Source organism: Crassostrea angulata, chromosome 1, assembly GCF_025612915.1.
Source record: "Crassostrea angulata isolate pt1a10 chromosome 1, ASM2561291v2, whole genome shotgun sequence".
NCBI classification, from domain to species: Eukaryota; Metazoa; Mollusca; class Bivalvia; order Ostreida; family Ostreidae; genus Magallana; species Magallana angulata.
In genome coordinates this window covers 24323668-24345819 of record NC_069111.1, presented here as the reverse complement: position 1 = coordinate 24345819, position 22152 = coordinate 24323668, and the positions used below count along the sequence as shown (strand labels likewise).

The following is a 22152-nucleotide window of genomic DNA, read 5'->3' as shown; positions in this document are numbered from 1 at the left end:
CAGTCTCTCTCTCTCTCTCTCTCTCTTAGTCTATATTGAAGGTTTTAGGTTTTTGCGGAGGGGGTGTATCTTTAACAGTTAAACAGATAACAGTAAAATGAATAGCTATTTATTGTTTTTACTGTTAGTAAAATTGTTTGAAAACAAATGAAATTCCTGATGGTCACTCGTTACACGGATTATCCACCTGTCTCATATACATGTACCAGTGTATTCTGTGCATTCAAGCGTAGAGTGATTTCCCGTCAATGCGATGGTTTCACACCTTTGTGTTAAACAATTGGGACTAAAGTCAAGTACAATTTACATGTACTTTCACAGTCATTAAACGTTGAAGAGGTGGAGGGGGCGTTTACGAAAAACGGTATTCGCAGCTGATACTACATGTACATTTGTGTTGTAGCTTCATATTGAACTCACATAACATTATGTCAATATAATTTAGTATTTTAAGGGTTGAGTAAAATTTTCATATGATGCCGTTGACCGTAGGTAAACGTTCTCCGTGTAGCATGTGCCTGTCACGGACTAGATTAATTGTCTTGAGCATCGAGAGAGTGCCGTAAAACGAGCTACAAACTGATATGGATTAAAACATTTTTGTAGTCGGAAATGTTTAAAATCATTAACAAATCGAAAAATAATATTTTATAGTTCTAACCCTCTCCGTCATGTAGATTACATTATAAAAATGATTAAATATTTTTGAAATAATAGGTATATCAACAGTTACATGAAAATTATTACGGGTGCAGATGATTCTTTGATTAAAACATCTCTAAAATAATCGATAAGGAGTTTTGAAAACGTGCATTAAAAATACGTAATCATTTTAATATGTTAAATGAAAACAATACATCAGGCATGGCCAGTATAGAATGACTCTCAGTGTTAGGTGGCCGTCTTATTGTCTAATAGCATACAGGTAAAAATCTCCGATCTCTTATTCAACGGTAGGTCACACCGCCGCGGTTTAAACATGGCTGCAGCGAGGACCGCGATGAATTAACCGCGATGGTGTAACGCGGAAAGGATTAAAAAACCGCGGGGGGAGCGCGGTCAAATACGGGATCCGCGTTGACGGTACTGTATACTTATCATTATGTTAATTGACTTACTTGGCCGGTAATATTTGTTGAGTGACTCTTGAATTCCTATTGATCCTAGTAAACAAATAGTCATTGTGAAATAATGGCTGCATTCTGCTCATAAAATCAATGATATTTTTAAATGAGTTGAATGGCATTTTCAAATTGATTATAAGAGGGATAAACATGAAGTATTCTCACTTTTTTGGTAAATTAAATCGATCAATGTATGAACAATTCATTGAGGATTGAAATACTTTGGAATCAATTTATTTTTTATTATGGACAGATTTTTTGTGAATTGGAGGAGAGGGGACTATTCTTTAACTTTTTAATTTGTTGCTTATTTTGGCAAATTGTTTTCATAACACTTGAAAATATTTAATGATAAGCTAATTAAATTGAAAAGGGGGGAGGGGGTCAGAATGAGACTGAATGCTAATTTCAAAGATTTCTCACCAAAATGATAAAAATTAACTTCAAGTTCAAGCTAATTCAGGGTAAAGTTTATAATTTTGCCCCCAAAAATTTTTGCAAAGCTAAATTTTTTAATGTCTTCATTTTTACATTACGTGTACTTTAAATTTTATTTAAATTATCTTAGAAACTGTATGAATCATGGCTATTCTCAAAAACTCATCCAAAACATATTTTCTTTGTCACAAGGCTATAAGCCTATTTCTTGTTTTGCAGAGAGAAAAAATGTCAGTTACATCAATTTTGAAACAAAAATATCAACACTTGTTGCATCTTCAAAACTTAAAATTTGGTGTTTTTGTCACAAACTTTGCAGATAATATTGCACAATCTTGTAGTGTAATACATGTACTAAATGATGTAACAATAGAGTCACTATCATCATAATCAGTATTAACAAATTCTGAAAATCTGTTTCCGAATGATACAATACAATTTCATGTAAAGTATCTTACTTATTTTTTATTGTATTACTGATTTCAAAATCAGAAGGAGTTATATTCACGAACAAAGCACAATTAATTAAAGAACGGTTAGAAAACTTTGAAAATTTTTTGATTTTTGGATTTCAAAATATCCAACTGATTTTAGCAGGTCTTGGGAGGTAAGTGTATAATCAACAAGAATACACCCATTGTATGTATAACAGATGTGTTCACCAGTGAGATGGCTGATTTCAGCCGTATTTTGTTATGTAATCTCCAAAATTTTCAGTCATTATCTTTTGTGTACATCATTAAGTGTTGATATTTTTGTTTCAAAATTTTCACAAAATCTGCTCTGCAGTAATTTGAGATTTTACTATTCAAATATCTTAATGTTATATAGATTGAAAAATATTTGAAACATAGACAGCCACACCTGTACCAATAATGAGACCAAGCATACTGGTACTGTACCAGTTATCGGCTAAGACCAGTTATCGGCTAAACTGAGAGTTCAGGTTTATAGCACGGGACAATCCAAGCTTGTTTAATTCAGTCGTCTTTTTCGAATAAAGAAAAGTAGGTTTGCTTGAAAACTTTCTTGAATATATTTTATACATGAGCTTAAACGATCATTGTTTACCGCTTATTTTACATCTTTGCACTTTCAGCAGTGGGGAAAATGACGTAATAAGTTAAAAATAGAATATTACCTCTTTGTGATACGTTATTATATCCCTTCTTTGAATTGACATATGATATCAATACATATAACATGTATAAACAAAAGGAATTCATTAATTTCCGAGAGATTCGTAGCGCAATTGAACGCCTGATTGCACAATTATGTATTGAATAGTGTACGATTTGGTGAATTACGGTATGATAAAAAACGAATAAGTTTATGAGTTTTGTTTATAATGTATCACAACCCCGACTACTTTAGTCTGACCCAACAAGGGACATAATTCAAATTTCATTTAGCAGAGTATAAAATCAACATGTACAGGGATTTTACTATGTCATTATCATGAAGCCGATAACTGGTACAGTAGATCGTAAAAACTTGGCAAATTCGGGGCCTGATAAAAATCACAAAACAAGATGTTTTCGGTTCTAAAAAATGATATAAACTAAAAGATTGATAAATAAGGAGTTCATTATTTAAAGTATGGCAAGTTTTATCCAAAAATATCAAGAAATAAGAAAATATGAAAAGAAAACATTAAATTTTAGCCGATAACTGGTACAGTGCCAGTACAATTCTACTATTTGTTATACTGCCATGCATGCAATCTGATACACATTTATATAATACATTTACAGTGGCCTCCGGGTATAACGAGATGCTGGGGACCTAGTTTTATTATGGCTTACGGCCATCTAGTTGCCGGATAATCTTTACGGCAAAGAGTTCAGTTATCTGAACATGCGCGACAAAAAATAGTTCTATTCGAATGTTGCAAAGTTAACTGTTTGTTGTTCATAATAAATATCTTTAAGCAAGATTTTATTTTCCATATGTTATTATCACTTATGTTTTTGTAACCAATATGAATTGACTTTATTTAAATAAACTCGAAATCTAACGTACTAAGGCGAATGAATATTAACTGCAGTGTTTTCCCTAGGCCGTTTTTGCATAGAGGTATAGGCCCCCGCTATGCATCACACAGTGCCGTCATGCTTTCTGCTATGCATACTTACATGTATTATAAGCAAAAAATCTTTTCCAAATTATTTCAGATACTAACAGTGATAAGTAAATGTAAAGTTGTCATTATTTCGTTCAATCTTCATAAAAACGTTTGCACCCGCAGAGAGCGTCGCTAACTTCGATCGACATCGATCTCAGCAAGGGGGAAAATGTTTAACGGTTAAAGAACTGAACTTATGATTGAGTATATTGAAACTGGGATTATAAATCGGTAATAAATGCATAAATAGAGGGGCAATTACTACTTGTTTTAATATAATGTGCCTTCTTCGACACCTCCGCCATTATCGAATGTTGGGGATTTTCCAAGATCTAAAAATAGCACATGTTCCCTCGATGGAGTTATGATTGAACTATTTATTTGTCGTAAATGAGACCAAATGTACTCAAATAAGAAAACAATATACAGTTAAGCTTGATTGCAAGTCATATACGGAAGCGATGTCACATTACTATAACATAGAGACATCGTTATAGTATGCCTCTGAAAATGACTGTGTACACATTTCATGTGAAGAGAGACTGACTGCAAAGTTATAGTGCAGTAATTAATTTTAATTAAATTTGGTGTCTAAACAAGTTTGCTGTAATTGCATAGTTCTGCCTTTTTCTTGCCCCCCCCCCCCCCCTCCAAAGAGTTTATCTCTGTACAAAGGGAAAAAAATAAAATAGAAGGTGTTATAGAACTGCCTTGTGAATCTATATTTCTTATAAAAGCTTGTGAAGGTCAGCCTCTTAAAAAAGTAGAAAAAACCCAGAAAAATATGAATAAATATACATTTATGAAATATAAATAAAATGGATTAATACTTGTTGGTGTAGATTTCATGAGAATTCATTGATTATAGTACAGTCATAACATGCAGTACATTTCATCATTTGGTTATATTATTTTTACGCGCAATGATTTCGCGCTGGCTGTGGCGCTGTTACGTCGCACCGTGCACCAACTCTCGCGCAAGTTCATAGTGCATAGAAATACAAGGTATACTGATATTTGAGAGCATGTTGGTCTTAAGTGTTTTTGTGTCCTATATAGTTGAATGAATTTACAGTTAATGTACTTCAGTCGTTGGATAAAAGAAAGAATCAAATTGTCTCATATTGGAGTTTGAGTCTGACATCATCATTATTATTTTATGCAGTCTATAATTTTCCTAAAAGCAATGATGGTTTCAACCAATTGATAAAAGAGGCGTCTAGATTTCAATCCTGTCTGTTTCGGTCACTAAGGTTCGACCAATCAACAAATGGGGCATGTTGATATGGGTCCTGTTAGTTTCTATAGATCTATGAATTACATGTAGCTAGTTACTTTCTATAGAGCTATAAATAAACTAAAGTTTCCGTAAGAAATAGAGGGAATCATACTCGATCCATGTAAATATAGTCATATCAAACCCGTAAGCCATTATGGCCCTTCAGGCCTTTGATTTCTCGTTATAACCGATACTTGTTATATCCGAGGTTGGCATTTCCCAAGGTGACATGTGATCATTGTTCTATACATGGTTTATACCAGTGATAATGAAATAAATACATATAACTTATTCAAACTTTGTTGAAAAGTAACATATTTACAGCATAATTTCATCTAATTGACCATGGAATAAATACGTGTACAATCTAAACACGTGTTACTTTCACTTCACAAGAGACAAAAACTGTGTGATGGTCGGTTTCTTTTTTTTTTAATTCATCGGTATTAAGTTTCAATATTTTTTGGAACAGGTCACATTTTTTATAGGTATTAATAGCTTGCTAGTTGATTTAGCTATAATATTAATGATTCAAAGAGGTAGCTTCAGATGCAGAGCCTGATCTCCATTATCAAGGATGCTAATGAAATCTCCTACCTCATTTAAACCTGCTTGATAGATACCGGTAGGTGGTTTGTTGTTAAATGATATAACTTGATTCCTTTGATATAGTATAGTGTGATATGATACACTATTGTTTAATATGATACAATATTATATCATATGTTATATTGTAAAAAGTAATATGGTACGATAGGATATTGTATCAATTTTTTTAAATTTTGTGATATGATATTGTTTCATGGGTTTTTTTTGTATAGTATTGTATATTATGATACAATGATGATTAAAATAACATGATATTGTATCATTAATATATTATTTGATCACATGATAATGTATCCTATCGATATTGACCAGCTAGGAATAATATCTAGAGAACATTCCCTCTATTTCAAAAAATCGCCTCTGATTTGTTGATTCGTAAACGATGACGTAAATAACTCTTCGCGACTCCAAAACAAGGTGACGTCATAATAGACAGTCAGTCAAGGCAAGTAAACAACAGACGCGCAAAACGACGGTTTGCTATCATAACGGATATAAGGATCTGCGAATTACTGTGAAGTAAAATCAGGTAAAACATTTGTATGTTAATTTTTACGGTCAGCGAAATATCACCAGTGACCGTTTGATGCTGAGGATATTTTGGAAATGAACTTTGCACAAAATTGAATTTGTGAATTCTTTGTTGAGCTGAGAAAATTACGGCGATCTGTTTTCAATTACTTTCTTATATTTTGGTTTCTTTCTTCATATAACAAAACAAATGTTGACTGTGTTTTCAGGCAACATTGATTATATTAGCCCCCTTGGGACGAAAATATTGCCCTCTGCTTTGCGTCGAGCAATATTTCGTCCCTCAGGGCTAATATAATCAATGTTGCCCTCAACCCCAGTCAATATTTGTATAGTGTATCATATGATGCAAAATGTAAAATATGATATTGTATTATATAATATTTTACTATATTACATGATATTGTATCATATGATTTGGCAAAATTTTGTATCAAATTATATTGTATCATATGATACAATATCATATCATGCATTAAATATGAGACAGTATCACGCAATTCAATATCGTATTATATCATTAGCTCACCTGAGTTGAAAGCTGAAGAGAGCTTTTCTGATCACTTTTTGTCTGGCGTCCGTCCGTCTGTAAACTTTTTCTCCAGAACCACTGGGCCAATTTCAACTAAACATGATACAAAGCATTATTAAGTAAAGGGGATTCAAGTTTGTTAAAATGAAGGGCCACGCTCTCTTTCAAGGGGAGATAATTAGGATTTATTGAAAATTTGTGATATTTTTCAAAATTTTTCTTCTCAGAAATCATTTGGCCAGAAAATCTGAAACTTTTGTGGAAGCATCCTCAGATTGTGTAGATTCAAGTTTGTTCAAATCATTGTCCCCGGGGGTAAAGTGGGGCCACAATGGGGGTTGTACTTTTACATAGGAATATATTGAGTAAATCTTTAAAAATCTTCTTCTCAGAAACAATTAGCAAGGAAAGCTGAAACTTAGGTGGGAGCTTCCTCATGTAATGTAGATTTAAGGTTGTGAAAATCATGACCCCCAGGGGTAGGGTGGTGCCACAATGGGGGGTCGAACTTTTACATAGGAATATATAGTGTAAATCTTTTAAAATTTTCCTCTGAAAAAACCATTTTGCCAGAAAAGCTGAAACTTGTGTGGAAGCATCCTCAGAGGATGTAGATTCAAATTTGCATAAATCATTGTCCCCTGGGATAAGGTGGGGCCACAATGGGGGTCGAACTTTTACATAGGAATATAGTGTAAATCTTTTAAAATCTAATCAGCCAGGAAAGCTGAAACTTGTGTGGAAGCATCTTTATGTAGTGTAGATACACATTTGTGAAAATCATGACTCTGGGGGTAGGGTGGAGCCACAATGGGTGTGGTCAAACTTTTTCATTTAAATATATAGTGGAAATCTTTTAAAATCCACTTTTCAAAAACTAATCAGCCAGGAAAGCTAAAACTTGTGTAAAAGCATTCTCAGGGACAGTAGGGTAGATTCAAGTTATTCAAATCATGGTCCCAAGGGAGGGGGGGGGTGCAAAAATTTACATAGGAATATAAATAGAAAAATTTAAAATATCTTTTTCTAAAAACCATTTTCCCAGCATCTTCGCTAGCCAAGGGTTTTCGGTCCACTTTGCTCCCCATAAACCCTTTGCGGATTTCATTACAAAAACTCGGTAACAAGCTCCGTTTAAAAACCTATATATTTTACTGGGATTGACCATAGTTCTACAAACTTGTCAAGGCTCGCGTGATAGCATGGGAAGTAAACATGGCGAATGTAGAAGTTGCCTATCCTGTTAGTATATACGTTCCTGCTTATGGTTATTGCTTTTAAAGGTTCAGTGAGCTCTGTTTTATTTAATTTCTTTGGTCCACAATATTCACGACAACGATACCTGATTTTATGGCATGAAAGCTTTCATATAAATCGGCGACTTTTTCACTCCCGGTACAGGTCCTTACAAAACACTATGAATAAAACATTCCATGCTTTCCTTAGGTTATAATTTAATTCGTATTTAATAGCATCGTTAATTATGTTCTGATATTCGGTAGTCAACATGTTTTCAAGTTGCATTAATGCCGTAGTGTGTATATAACCTGTTGTTTAATTCGATTAAAATGTAAATATGTAAGGGGCGCAACTCAAGTTGCTCGCTAGATAGCGCCACCACATCACCGAGTTTTCGTAATGAAATCCGCCAAGGGTTTATGGGGAGCAAAGTGGACCGAAAACCCTTGGCTAGCGAAGATGTTTTCCCAAAAAAGCTGTAAATTTACTGAAAGCAACCTCAGATAATGTAGATTTAAATTCTTTCAAATCAAAATCTTGAGGAGTAGGGTGGGGCCCACATTAGGATTCCAATTTTACAAAGGAAAATATTTTATTTATACACAAAAAAATGAAATGTTATGATATATGGTTTCACTTACATGCAAGCATTTTGACATATTGCCGATTCTTTCAAATTGTTTAGACTTTGGCCATTCTACGATTCTTGGGCCTCACAAGGGGTTCAGAGTTTGATGTAGGTTTATATCCTTTATATAAACAATTGTTTAAGATCTTTTTGAGAACTGTAATGCTGTTGATATGACTATAAAATTATCCTTTTAGAAAAGGGACATGATTATAAACATAAGAATATCTAGTTTAAAAAATGGACTCTTACTTATACAGGATCTACATGTATTATACTACATTGCCAAGATAGTTTGAATTATGACTCTGTTAAGCTGATTTTATCGTACCTATTGTTGCTCAGGTGAGCGATGTGGCCTATGGGCCTCTTGTAGTATATGATGTCATGATGTACAATATTGTGATATGTTATATGATATGATATTGTATCATATAATACTATATAATTGTATCATATATTATGTATTATGATATTGTATTATGTGATCGAATGCAATAATGTAAAACACTATACAATGTCCTATGATCTGTTACAATATCATATCTAATCATTATTTATTAGGGTATTTTATAGTATTATATGATATGTATTGTAAGTATGATAGGATGCAATATTGTATTTTATATTATTGTATTGATAAACATTGTATCTTATAATACCGTATGAAATGAACATATGATTATCATACAATTTTATAACAGATGATTTACGATATTGTGTCAAAACAGTATCCATGAATATCCAAGATCATAAAGATTTTCATATAATATGATAAAGGTGATGCCTCATAAAGGTGATGCCTCGTCTCGGTGAGCTTTGTAATCTGTGATTACCTTTGTTTTTCTACCTGTGTATACTTTCCTTGTCCAATTGATTTTGATTTGAACATATTTTATTGCATTATATATTATAATGGGATTGGGCACAAGTTATAAAAACTTAATTCGCCCTCTCCCAATTGATATAGTGTGGATTCATCTTTAAACAGCATTTTGTAGGTGCATGAGCAATGTGGTCTATGGGTCTCTTTTTTTGCAACTCTTTTAATCTTTTTCAACCTACTTGCCCAAATTCAAACACTGATTTGGAGAAAAATTCTTTAAAGTTGGCTCAAGCTTCAGTTTATTTATAACTTATTCTAATGTGCATGTTAATATGATTCATTCTGTGCTTAATTCTTAGTTCACCTGAGCTCAAACCCTAATACATACTACTACACCACACGCTCGCTACACACTCGCTAAATGGTTCAAACGAAACTCTGAACGGTTTACTCGAAACGCTGCACGCTTTGCCTGAAATGCTAAACGATTTACACGAAATGCTAAACGGTTTACACAAAATGATTCTCGCACGAAACGATTTGCTCGCTTTTGACACGCTTTTATCCTGATCGATTTTTCTTCCCTTCTAGTCCTCTCGGATTTTTCCTCTGACTCTGTTAGTAAGAGCTAATTTTTAAAAAAAGCACGAAACAATAGAAATACTGATATTAGAAACGTGTACATATATATATATATATATATATATATATATATATATATATATATATATATATATATATATATATATATATATATATATATATCTGTGTGTGTGTGTGTGTGTACAAGTATTGAATTGATTAATTAAATTAAATTGATACTAATATTCACAGCAAAAAAATATTTATTCACAGAACTAACAAAAAATACTACTAGATATATTTATTGCTCAAAAGAAATATCCATGATTCTTATAAGTGCTGTAAATAATAAAAAATCCAGAAAAAAGTTACCGTAACTATTTCGGATTTTTAAAAAGGTAATTCAACATGGTATTGGAACGAACAAAAAATAAAAAGGATTTAAATTTTTGACACAATATTCGTATACGTAAATGGCGCCCCCTATAACAGCATACAGTGTATACGTATCTATCATAATCTATTTAAATTAACTTTAATTAACATGCATATAGATTCCCATAATAATTAATTACATGTGTACATTGTAGGCAAATCCCGGTGTGTTAATTACTTATAAGACTTGTTATTTTCCGTGTTTAGATAGTTAAAAATTACTTGTAGAAATATTTTTAATCGGGATTCCAAAGAATTTGCTTCCCGCCTTTTGTAGAAATGAACAGTATATTTGCTTACATTTAATTTTGTTCAAATAATTAAATTTGTTAAATGTGTGCTTCATCAAATACTGATTCCGACTACCTTGAAGTCATTATATTTCTATTGGCTATTGACAAAAAAAAAAGGAGACGCATGACCAACCAATGAAAACAAATACACAGAGTGTGACTGACAGGTTCAGCCAGGTGCAGGTCTTACCCGATGTCCGAGGTTACGTGTGCTGGTTGTACACAGCCGAATAGTCTCAGTAAGAGTTATCAATGTAAATAAAAAAAAATTATGCTTATCAAGACATGATTGTGTGAGTAAAAGTTGATTTAAGTTTGTTCCTTCATTTGTATAGAAGTCATGTTTTGCTAACTGTATTTTCATATTTTTATGTATGGCCAATTTTAATAATATACCAGTACTTAAACATCGTATTAAAATGTTATCGATGTACTCTGTAACTAGTCTTCTTTCAGTACATGTACCTTTATTTTGTTTGTTAAAAATTAATTCAATTTTGAAAAAAGATAAGTATATTATTTCTTCTAGATTTTGAGAATACCTACAAAAGAGTTTTGCCAATCACAAACAGTTTAATGTAATGTAAAACAATTCAATTATCAGAGAGTTCCAAATGAAATCTGATGAACGTTTCACATGGTTCTTGCAGCTTTGCTCGAAACAATTTACACGCTTTGCCCGAAACGCTGCACGCTTTGCCTGAAACGCTAAATGGTTTACACGAAACGCTTCATGATGATGATTCACACGAAACGCTAAACCATTTACACAAAATGCTGAATGGTTTACACAATACATTTCTTGCACGAAGTTGCACGCTTTTAAGGTGTAGTAGTACATTTCAGGGTCTGTAAATGCTCAAGTGAGCTATTCTGATCACCTTTTGTCCGTCATCTGTCCGCCTGTCTGTAAACTTTTCACATTTTCAACATCTTCTCAAGAACCGCTAGGCCAATTTCAACCAAACCTGGCACAAAGCATCCTTAGGCTGAAGGGATTCCAAGTTGTGAACATTAAGGACCACACCTTTTTGCAAAGGGAGATAATTTGGAATTATTGAAAAATTTCGAGAAATTTTCAAAAATCTTCTTCTCACAAAATTTTAGGCCAGGAAAGCTGAATTTTTTGTGGAAGCATCCTCAGGTAGTGTAGATTCTAAGTTGTGAAAATCATAACCCTCAGGAGAAGGGTGGGCCCACATTGGAGGTCGCCTTTTTAAATAGGAAAATATAGAGAAAATCTTCTCAGAAAGCAATCAGCCAGAAAAGCTGAAACTTGTGTAGAAGCATCCTCAGGTAGTGTAGATTCAAAGTTGTGAAAACTCTTAAGGGTAGGGTTTAGCCACAGATGGGGGATTGACTTTTTACATAATAATTATATGAATATTTAGAGTAAATCTTTAAAAATCTTCTTCTCAAGAACCATTTGGGCAGGAAAACTGAAATGTGTGTGGAAGCATCATCAGGTAGTGTAGAGTCAAAATTGTGAAAATCATGAACCCCAGGGGAAGGGTAGGGCCACAATGGGGGGTCGACTTTTTACATATGAATATATAGAGTAAATCTTTAAAAATCTTCTTCTCAAGAACCATTTGGCCAGGAAAGCTGAAATGTGTGTGGAAGCATCATCAGGTAGTGTAGAGTCAAAATTGTGAAAATCGTGAACCCCGTGGGTAGGGTAGGGCCACTATTGGGGAGGGGACGAATTTTTACATATGAATATATAGAGTAAATCTTGAAAAATCTTCCTCTCAAAAACCATTTTGCCAAGAAAGCTGAAACTAATATGGAAGCATCCTCAGGTAGTGAAAATTTAAAGTTGTGAAAATCATGATCCTCGGGGGTTCAGTGAGGCCACAACTGGGTGTGGGGGGGGGGGGGGGGGGGGGGTCGACTTTTTACATAGGAATATATAGAGTAAATCTTTAAAAATTATCTTCTCAAGAACCATTTGGGCAGGAAAGCTGAAACTTGTTTGGAAGCATCATCAAGTAGTAATCCCTAGTTTTTGCCTCTGATATTCTTTGCATTGATTTAACGGATATAATAAAATTGGCTTATTTTGAAGCCACTGATCGGTCCCCAAAGGTGATAATTTGTTATTTTTATAACAGTTATATTGAAGTACTCGTGATAATCTCAAAATCTTTACTAGCTATTTCGAATTTAGGCTTTGTCCTTTCATCAATAGCCATAACTAATTTGTATTTAATGGCTGTCGTCACGGTTGGTGACAGTAATTATGCCAGACTGACCATTTGATACACAAAGGTGTGAATTAAGTTCTCATCATGTGTGTTTTTATACTTCTATCAAAAAGTAAAATTTATTCACAGTTGAATTTTTTGTTTTTACTTATACGGATGTATTTAGGCTAGACGTAATATGGAAACCCTACAGAAAAGAAATACTTTATCTCTGGACGCTAAATACAATTTAGTTATGGCTATTGATGAAAGGACAAAGCCTAAATTCGAAATAGCTAAGGATTTTGAGATTATCGCGAGTACGCTTACGATGATATACATGCAGCGTTCAGCAATATTTGAAGCATTTGAGTCTGGTGATTTTTCTCTAAAAAGTAAAAAAATGCAATCAGAGATTATGATGAGGTTTAAGATATTAACAAAATAAAACTTACAAAACTTTCAGATATACAGTTGAACTTTGATATCTCGAACACTGATATCTCGAATACAATGGATATGTCGAAGTGATTTGTAAGTCGCAACCCCTTATTTATAAAGTACTTTACCCTCGATATCTCAAATACTTGGATATCTCGAAATTTTTAAACAGTCCCATCTAGTTCAAGATAATGAAGTTTGACTGTAATTTTAATCAAACTTTCAAGGACTAATGTTCCATGTAATCTGTTCATTTTAATAGATAAATGATGACCAAATAATTTGTTCAGGCTTGGTTTTCTATGCTTACATCGGGATTGAACTTTCAAAAATGGCGGCTCCACGTCAGTCAATTTCACTTACCGGTATATTGGAATACGGATATATTGAAATAATTTGCATCGTCCCCTGAATTTCAATATATCTGGAGTAGGCTGTATATTGAAAATTATTTTTAAATCTTTTTCTGAAATTACATTTGCCTAGGAAAGCTGTAACTGTATATAATTAGTGAAAACAAACTTAGATAATGTAGATTTAAATTTGTTCAAAATCACAATCTTTAGGAGTAGTGTGGGGCTACATTGGGGGTTCAGTTGTACAAAGGAAAACATTTTAATTATTCACAAAAAATGAAATGTTATTATATAATATGCTTTTACTTATATTCAAGCATTTTTATATATTGCTGATTCTTTAAAATTGGTTAAACTTTGGACGATTATTGGGCCTCACAAGGGGTCCAGAGTATGATGTAGGTTTATATCCTGTATATAAACAATTGTTAAGGGGTTTTTTGAGAACTGGAATGCTGAATGCGATATGACTATGAAATCATCCTGTTAGAAAAGGGACTTGATTATAAATATAAGAATGTCCAGGGGAAACAGATTTTTTTGTATATGATCTACATGTATTATACCACATTGTCCAGATATTTGTATTATGACTCAATGAAGCTGATTTTATTATGCCTATTGTTGCTCAGGTGAGCGATGTGGCCTGTTGGATGATGTATTGTGCTTAAATAGATTCTTAGTTTTGCTTTGATTTATTTAATCCAGCCCACAGAGGCCCCCATGCCTGCCTTTGACAAAGACAAACACATTATGAACAAGATCGATGGTGTAGCGGTGCAAGTCAATGTAAGTTTTATACCAGTTGCTGTTTTCTTTTCACTTATGAAAACCTCAGGTCAAATAGTAATTAGAAATAGATGGAATGGAAGTTTCAAAAGAAATTATAAGATTTTTGTAGAATATTTGAAAAATGTTTTTTATACAAAGTAAAGGGTTGTTTTGAAAAAGAAAAACATTTTTAAAAAAAATTGAATTAAATACTAACTATAGAGTTATGTTGAACTTGTCAAATGAATATTAGACTAGTTATGCCAATGTAATATTTATTTTGGAAAAAAAAATGCATGTGAAAGTATCTTAAAATGATGATAATATCTTTTTTTTCAATTTTAGGAATCTGAAAAAATGATAAAAGAGTTGACCCAAAAACAAGAAGTGTTCACCATTAACTACCAGAAACAACTACAGATCAACAGTAAGTGACAGAATTTGATTTCACGTTCTCTTTACCAATATTCATGAAATACTTTGTACATTAAAACACGCTTATAAAGAAGTCCCAGGGACGAGTAAGTTAACTTCGTTATAAGCGTAATTCGTTATATCCGTCAAGTTTACAACATAAACTAGAGACTTGGGGAATGAAATTCACTTCGCTGTAAGCGTCAATTCATTATAAGCGTGTTCGCTATAACCGTGTTTTACTGTAGTATGTGGTACTAATATTATGTTAGTACAATGTGCATGAATTAATTGTTCATCAATGTACAAAGTTCTTCTGTCTGTAGAGATCATTTTTTGAAAACTGCATGTATGCCTTAATTATTTTTCCTCTTTTTTAACCTGAGATGAAAGCTTAGAGAGCTATTCTGATCAAATTTTGTCCATCGTCTGTCTGTCCGTCTGTAAACTTTTTACATTTTGAACTTCTTCTCTAAACTGCTTAGCTAATTTCAACTTAATTTGACACAAAGCATTCTTATGGGAAGGCAAATATAAATTGCAAAAATGAAGGACCAATCTTCATTCAAAGCGGATAAAACCTCGAAACTGTAAAAAAAAGGGGGGTGCATTTTTAAAAATCTTCGTCTCAAGAACTACTGAGTCAAATTCAATGTAATTTAGCATAAATAATCCTTATGGAAAGGCAAATATAAATTGCAAAAATTCTGTTTCAAATCTGAGTTATGACGAAAATAATAATAAGGGAAAGGCATGTTTCAATCAGTTTATACAGTACCGTCAACACGGATCCCGTATTTTCCGCGCACCCCCGCGGTCCAAATTGCAACGCGGTTTAAATACCTGTCTCGGGTAAAAACCGCGTGCCCCCGCGGTTCAATCACCCAATATGACAACACCCCCGCGGTTTGAACAATCAATTACAGGTGTTAAAAAGTATCGGAAAGGAACATGAGTTATCTCCCTCGATTAAAAAGAATATAACATGCATTAAACATAAATGTAAGTTAACAAATGCATAAAGATAATCATGATCCTTATATTGAAAATCACATATTTTGAAGGTAAATATTTTTTTTAAATATTCGCTGTTTATTTGGTAATACTGGGGTAATATTTGAATTCTAATTATTTTAAGCTGTCATCTGTACAATCCAAGGTGAAATGAGCCATGCCTGCAGGTGGTTGAAAAATCATGCTTTACTAACTTATTGATATATTGATAAACGATTAAATTAAATTTTAAAATCTACCAAAAAAAATGTAAAATTATTGAGACTTATTTACTTAAAATAAATATTTTACTTTATAAATATTCAGGTATGTATATTTTTATTTTCAATATCATTTTATCTTTTTATCCTATCAAACCGTTAAAAATTCATTCAAATTTTAAAAGTGGCTTAATCGCTCATATTACGGAAAATTACGTCCTTATAATTGCTGTAACAAGCGTCATTGCTTTGATAAAATTTTTATAATTTGTTCGGAAAATTGATTTATTGCTTTGATAAAATTTTTATAATTTGTTCGGAAAATTGATTTCAACCAGCTCTGTAGACCGACTAGTTGTAGCCTTATAAAAACACATGCTCACACTTAAATGTTCAAAGGAAAATCAGTTCTCCTAATTAAAACACAAAGGAAAAAGGTACTCATAATTAAAATTGTATGATTCTTCACATCGCACGGGTTTTATTCAGTTTTAAACTAAGTGTTGCCCTGAAAAGATATATACACGTATATTCTGTGATTTTCATAAAACAATGGCTAATCGTTCTGGTGTGCGTGAAGATAGAAATTTCTTTACAAGAAATGGAATGAGGTTGTTACATCACAAAACAACATGGGAAGTTGTACATGTTATTAAATGCATACAATTCGAGTTACTTTTAAAAAATTCAAATGCCAACTATTTTTGTACATATTTCCTTTAGTATGTATATTAATTATAAGTCGCGATCATTTCCTGTGTATAGTGATTAACAAACCTAGGGTAGAAAAAACGACATGCTCTAGGGGTTTTCACACCTATTCAAGACAAAAGAAATCTCCAAATTGCGTACAGCTTCGTCTAACCGTACAACTATCTTACAGAGGAGGCTTCTTGATTGAGTGTCGCTGATCTTGATTTTATCTACGATCTTTATGTGAGAGATAGAAAGGTTATGCTCTTTAGCCCCCCCCCCCACGACGCCACTGCATTCATTTGAAATATACTAATATAAAAATTTCCTAAGTTTAGTATTCATAAAAGAATAGGGACCGTATAACCGGTACATTGTGATTGAATCCATCATGCAGTTTCAGTCTGAGTCCACGTGCTTCATCTGTCAATCAAATCAGCCCGCGAGCTGCACCACGTGCTCCTTCCTTGATAAAGGAAAACAGTTTCGTTCTATTAGTTTTCAGGTAAAGGAAAAAAAAGAAGTTTGTTTAACAATCAAGTATTTAACACTGTTTATGGTGTTTAATTTAATGCGTGACATTGTGTTTGTGAAGTTTAGTTCGTATACAACGTTATTTAAAAAGAAAATTAATTTTCTCTATCTCTCTCTCTCTTTCTTTTCGGGGGAAGAGACATGTTAAACACCTTTTACAGTTTAAGAAGGCAGTAAAATAAAACAATTATATATTGTTACTGTTAGATAAATTGTTTGATATACGGGTAGAATTCCTAGTTGTCACTTGTTGCAAGGAATATCCACCTGCCTCATACCCTTGAATTCTGTGCGTTCAAGTGAAGAGTGATTTCCTGCCAGTGCGATGGTTTCACACTTTGTGTAAAACAATTGGGTCAAATACAGTTAACTTTGACAGTCATTAAAACGTTGGAAAGGGGGTTGGGGGTACAAAAAACGTTATAATTCGCTACTGATACGACATATGTGTAGTAGCTTCATATTCAACACACATAAAATGATATCAATATCTTTTTATATTTTTAAAGTAAAGTAAAATTTTCATATTTTGCCGTTGATCGTATGGTATACGTACACCGCGTAGCGTGTGCTTGTCACGGACTAGGTTAATTGTCTTGAGTATTGACAGTCTCTCGCTCTCTCTCTCTTTCTCTCTCTCTCTCTCTCGTCTAGTCTATATTGAAGGTTTTAGGTTTTTTGCGGAGGGGGTGCATCTTAAACACGTTTAACAGTTAAACAGATACCAGTAAAATGAATAACTATTTATTGTTATTACTGTTAGTAAAATTGTTTGAAAAACAGATGAAATTCCCGATCGTTACACGGATTATCCACCTGTCTCATATACATGTACCAGTGTATTCTGTGCGTTCAAGCGTAGAGTGATTTCCCGTCAATGCGATGGTTTCACACCTTTGTGTTAAACAATTGGGACTAAAGTCAAGTACAATTTACTTGTATTTTCACAGTCATTAAAATGTTGAAGAGGTGGAGGGAGCGGTTACGAAAAACGGTATTCGCAGCTGATACTACATGTACATTTGTGTTGTAGCTTCATATTGAACTCACATAAAATTATGTCAATATAATTTAGTATTTTACGAGTTGAGTAAAATTTTCATATCATGTTGACCGTAGGTAAACATTCTCCGTGTAGCATGTGCCTGTCACGGACTAGATTAATTGTCTTGAGCATCGAGAGAGTGCCGTAAAACGAGCTAAAAACTAATAAGAATTAAAACATTTTTGTAGTCGGAAATGTTTAAAATCATTAAAAAATCGAAAAATAAGATAGTATAGTTCTAACCCTCTCCGTCATGTAGATTACATTATAAAAATGATTAAATATTTTTTGAAATAATAGGTATATCAACAGTTACATGAAAATTATTATGGGTGCAGATGATTCTTTAATTAAAATATCTCTAAAATAATTGATAAGGAGTTTTGAAAACGTGCATCAAAAATACGTAATCATTTTAATATGTGAAATGGAAACAATACATCAGACATGGCCAGTATAGAATGACTCTCAGTGTTAGGTGGCTATCTTATTGTCTAATAGCATACAAGTAAAAATCTCCGATCACCTTGTTCAACAGTAGGTCACACCGCCGCGGTTTAAACATAGCTGCAGCGAGGACCGCGATGAATTGACCGCGATGGTGTAACGCGGAAAGGATTAAATAACCGCGGGGGGAGCGCGGTCAAATACGGGATCCGCGTTGATGGTACTTAGCTCAGGTTTGGTATTCCATGAGTCTTGGTAAAATGGGTAGGCAAACCTACCCATTTTACCAAGACTCATATTCCATACTTCTAAAACGAGGTTCTTTTCTAAAGCAGCCATGACATGATAAACGGGTCGACCTGACAAAGATGAATTTGTTTGTTGTGCAACAGTTTACGTACAAAGGGAATCTTTGAAACATGCAAAATACTTTGGTGTCGATTTTGTGAATTAAATTGAGGTTAAATATTTCAAGGCGTTGACAGTTTCACATATGACGGTGGTGTTGGCTTGTTTTGATTTTCGTTTCGTTTCCATTATTTTTGCTTTGTAACCTGGGAATTATCACCTGTATTTTGTAATTTTTACGTATCAAATCAAACAGAGACTTCGGTAAATCAAGCAGTTGACTGTTTACCTGCGCAAATTAAGCAAAATCTGATGTATTAACAAAGTACTAAAATACAATTCATTCTGTCTGTAATTTAGTATGATCTTTTGCGTAATGGTAGATTAATTAATGCAATATGTTTTGTTGAGATGCTCAGCATTTTCGTGAGTTTATTTAGTTTAAAAAGAGTTTAATATTGCTGACAGAAATATGTAGGTATATACATGTATATGATTCATTTTGAAAAATAAATTGTTCTCTTTATTTGTTAAAGTGCATGTTTCTTATGTTTAATTGTTTACAATTTCTATTTACTAACCATATTTGAGTGTTAAGCTTTGAATTATAAGCAAGATACGGAGATTTGCTCACAATTCTATGTTTGTACACAGATCTGAGGCTATTCTTTTTTTCCATTTTAAATGCTGAATAGGAAATACCAAGTTTAAAATCTTAAGGTAGCAAGGGACAGTTTCCGATAAATTACCCGTCAATATTTTTGTAAAATTGAGAGTTGCTGTACTTGAAGGCTTATAAGTATTGCTAAAATTCATGAAATGATTTTTAATGATTATCATTAGTTAGAGGGGTGTCTCTTGTTGAAATTGATATGCAATATGTAGGCCCCTTATGTTAGGTACATGAGAATCAGAAGTAAAATGTGAAACCTGCGGCGATGACTGTTGTTTTGACTTTACACAGTGAAATTGCAAGACGGGAGGTAAAATAACACAAAAAGTGGGTGGATGGGACATTGTAAACTATACACCGGTAAGTTTCTGACAAGTGATAGTGCAACATGCACGCGATACGGAGGGTAAACCCTCTGCAGGGAATTACCTGGGGGAGGTCTAAAAAGCTGAAAAATCATGAAAAATTAGCAAAATATGAAAGGGTCAAAATCTCCTAAAAACCAGTATATAGAGAGTTTTACAGGTTTTGACTAGTAATTTTCTTCAGAAATTGGTGATTGGCCTTATAAAGAGTGAATTAAAGGTATTTGTGCTGAATGGGAACAGAGGAAATTCTAGTTATAGAGTTCCGAAGACATGCATCCCTTGGCTACAATGAATTGTATAAAAAAAACTGTCCCCTGCCACCTAAGCTGAATGTAATAAACTCATGTGAGCAAAATATGACTCAAACCTAGCAGAATTGTGAGCTCTTTAACTTGGTTATAATTCTACGATCAACACTGAAATTTTTGTTGATCATTAGAAATGTTTCGCTAAATGTTAAATACTTGTACAAAAAAATTAAAGGATGATATGCTGTAACTACTCTCTGGAGCCACCTCTTTATACAATAAATGTGAAATCTACAACATTTTCATAGTTTTTTAAAACACGAGTTAATAAGAATGACACTGTAAAAATGGTGTCCATAGTTCTGACACATTTCTGTTGCGGGGATAAGGGAATTATCGCTATTCCTAAGTAAATTTTACAGCAAAAAATTATCCTGGTTTGTAGCCTTTTGTTATTTTTGAATAAAGATGAAAATAATGGGTGGGTCTTTGTAAAATAGAGTGATGTGCCTGTCAATACTGTAACATTGATTTTTATAGCTCTTTAACATGTCACATGACAACATTTTTCATTCCAGTGTATTCATCAATCAAGTGTGAGTAAAATTATATAAGTCACACAAATTTACGCTAGGTAAACAACAGTCATTTAGTTATAATGGAGAAGACGATTTAAATTTTTGAATGTTTTTAATATGAGGAATTGAGCGCATTGAGGTACAATTTTCTTCTTCACATCAACAGGATTTTAAAAATAAAATACAGTAACAGTTACTATTATATTATATTTTGAAAAAAATACAATAACTAGTAAGTAGTTGAGGAAGAAATTGTGCCTATATGCTCTCATATACTCATATATTTTGATTGTTTTATAAGTGGGGGAAGAGGGTGGGGCAGAACGAAAATATAGGGAATTGGAAGTTAATAGTGTACCCCTACCAAAGGCTTAGTTTATATCTTGCGTAGGATTTTCTTTTTCTCGGTAAAATTAGTATTCCATAAAGGTACAATGTCAAAGATTACGTGTTTGCAAAATTATGTGTAAAATTCGAATACTTTACAATATTTATTTTTTGTTATTCTATCGAGGGGCCATATGGCACAATATCTTTTGAATGCCTATTGTTGCTCAGGTGAGCGATGTGGCCCCATGGGCCTCTGGTTTTGAATAGAAATGTTTGCATTTATACAACAGGTTATGATAAAAAATGGTCAACAGAAATAGAAAACTAACATTTTTGATTCAACAGAATTTTGAAACACTGAATTGTTCTCTTCAATGAGATTGCCTTTTTATGTGCATGCTGCGCATCTCTCCACAGATTTAAATAGTAAGATTACAGACCCTGAAACGCACTGCTACACCAGCTATACATTTCTCACACGCTTCTCACACGCTATACGGTTTGTACGATACGATGAGTTTCTCGTACGGTACGGTACACTTTTTGTACGATCCGATACGCTATTTTTCACACTGTATTTTATACAAAACGATACGCTTCTTGTACGATTTTTTTTAGGAAATTTAAACGTTCGCTAAAACAAATACTCGGCCGAAAAAGTACCTGTTTGTGGGACTTATTACGCCAAATGTTCTTTGCCTGTAACAGCTGTGAATAAAAAGTAGCTACGATTGAGTATAAATTATCCATACACACAGAAATTGTCTTATTTTAAAATATATCATTTATTACTAAATATCACTACTTTTCTGGGGGCAATATGTCGTTTACAGCTATCTTTTATCAAGTAAATAAGACTTGTATG

At 33.1% G+C, this 22152-nt stretch overlaps 1 protein-coding gene across 1 annotated transcript in view; it reads left to right on the top strand.

Annotated features, from left to right (window-relative positions):
• Positions 1-22152, top strand: part of LOC128180799 (signal transducer and activator of transcription 5B-like) — a 160785-nt gene that overhangs the window by 74150 nt on the left and 64483 nt on the right. The window contains exons 6-7 of the mRNA XM_052848956.1: positions 14333-14413; positions 14741-14822. Coding sequence (XP_052704916.1) covers positions 14333-14413; positions 14741-14822 — 163 coding nt within the window. The remainder of the gene's footprint in view (positions 1-14332; positions 14414-14740; positions 14823-22152) is intronic.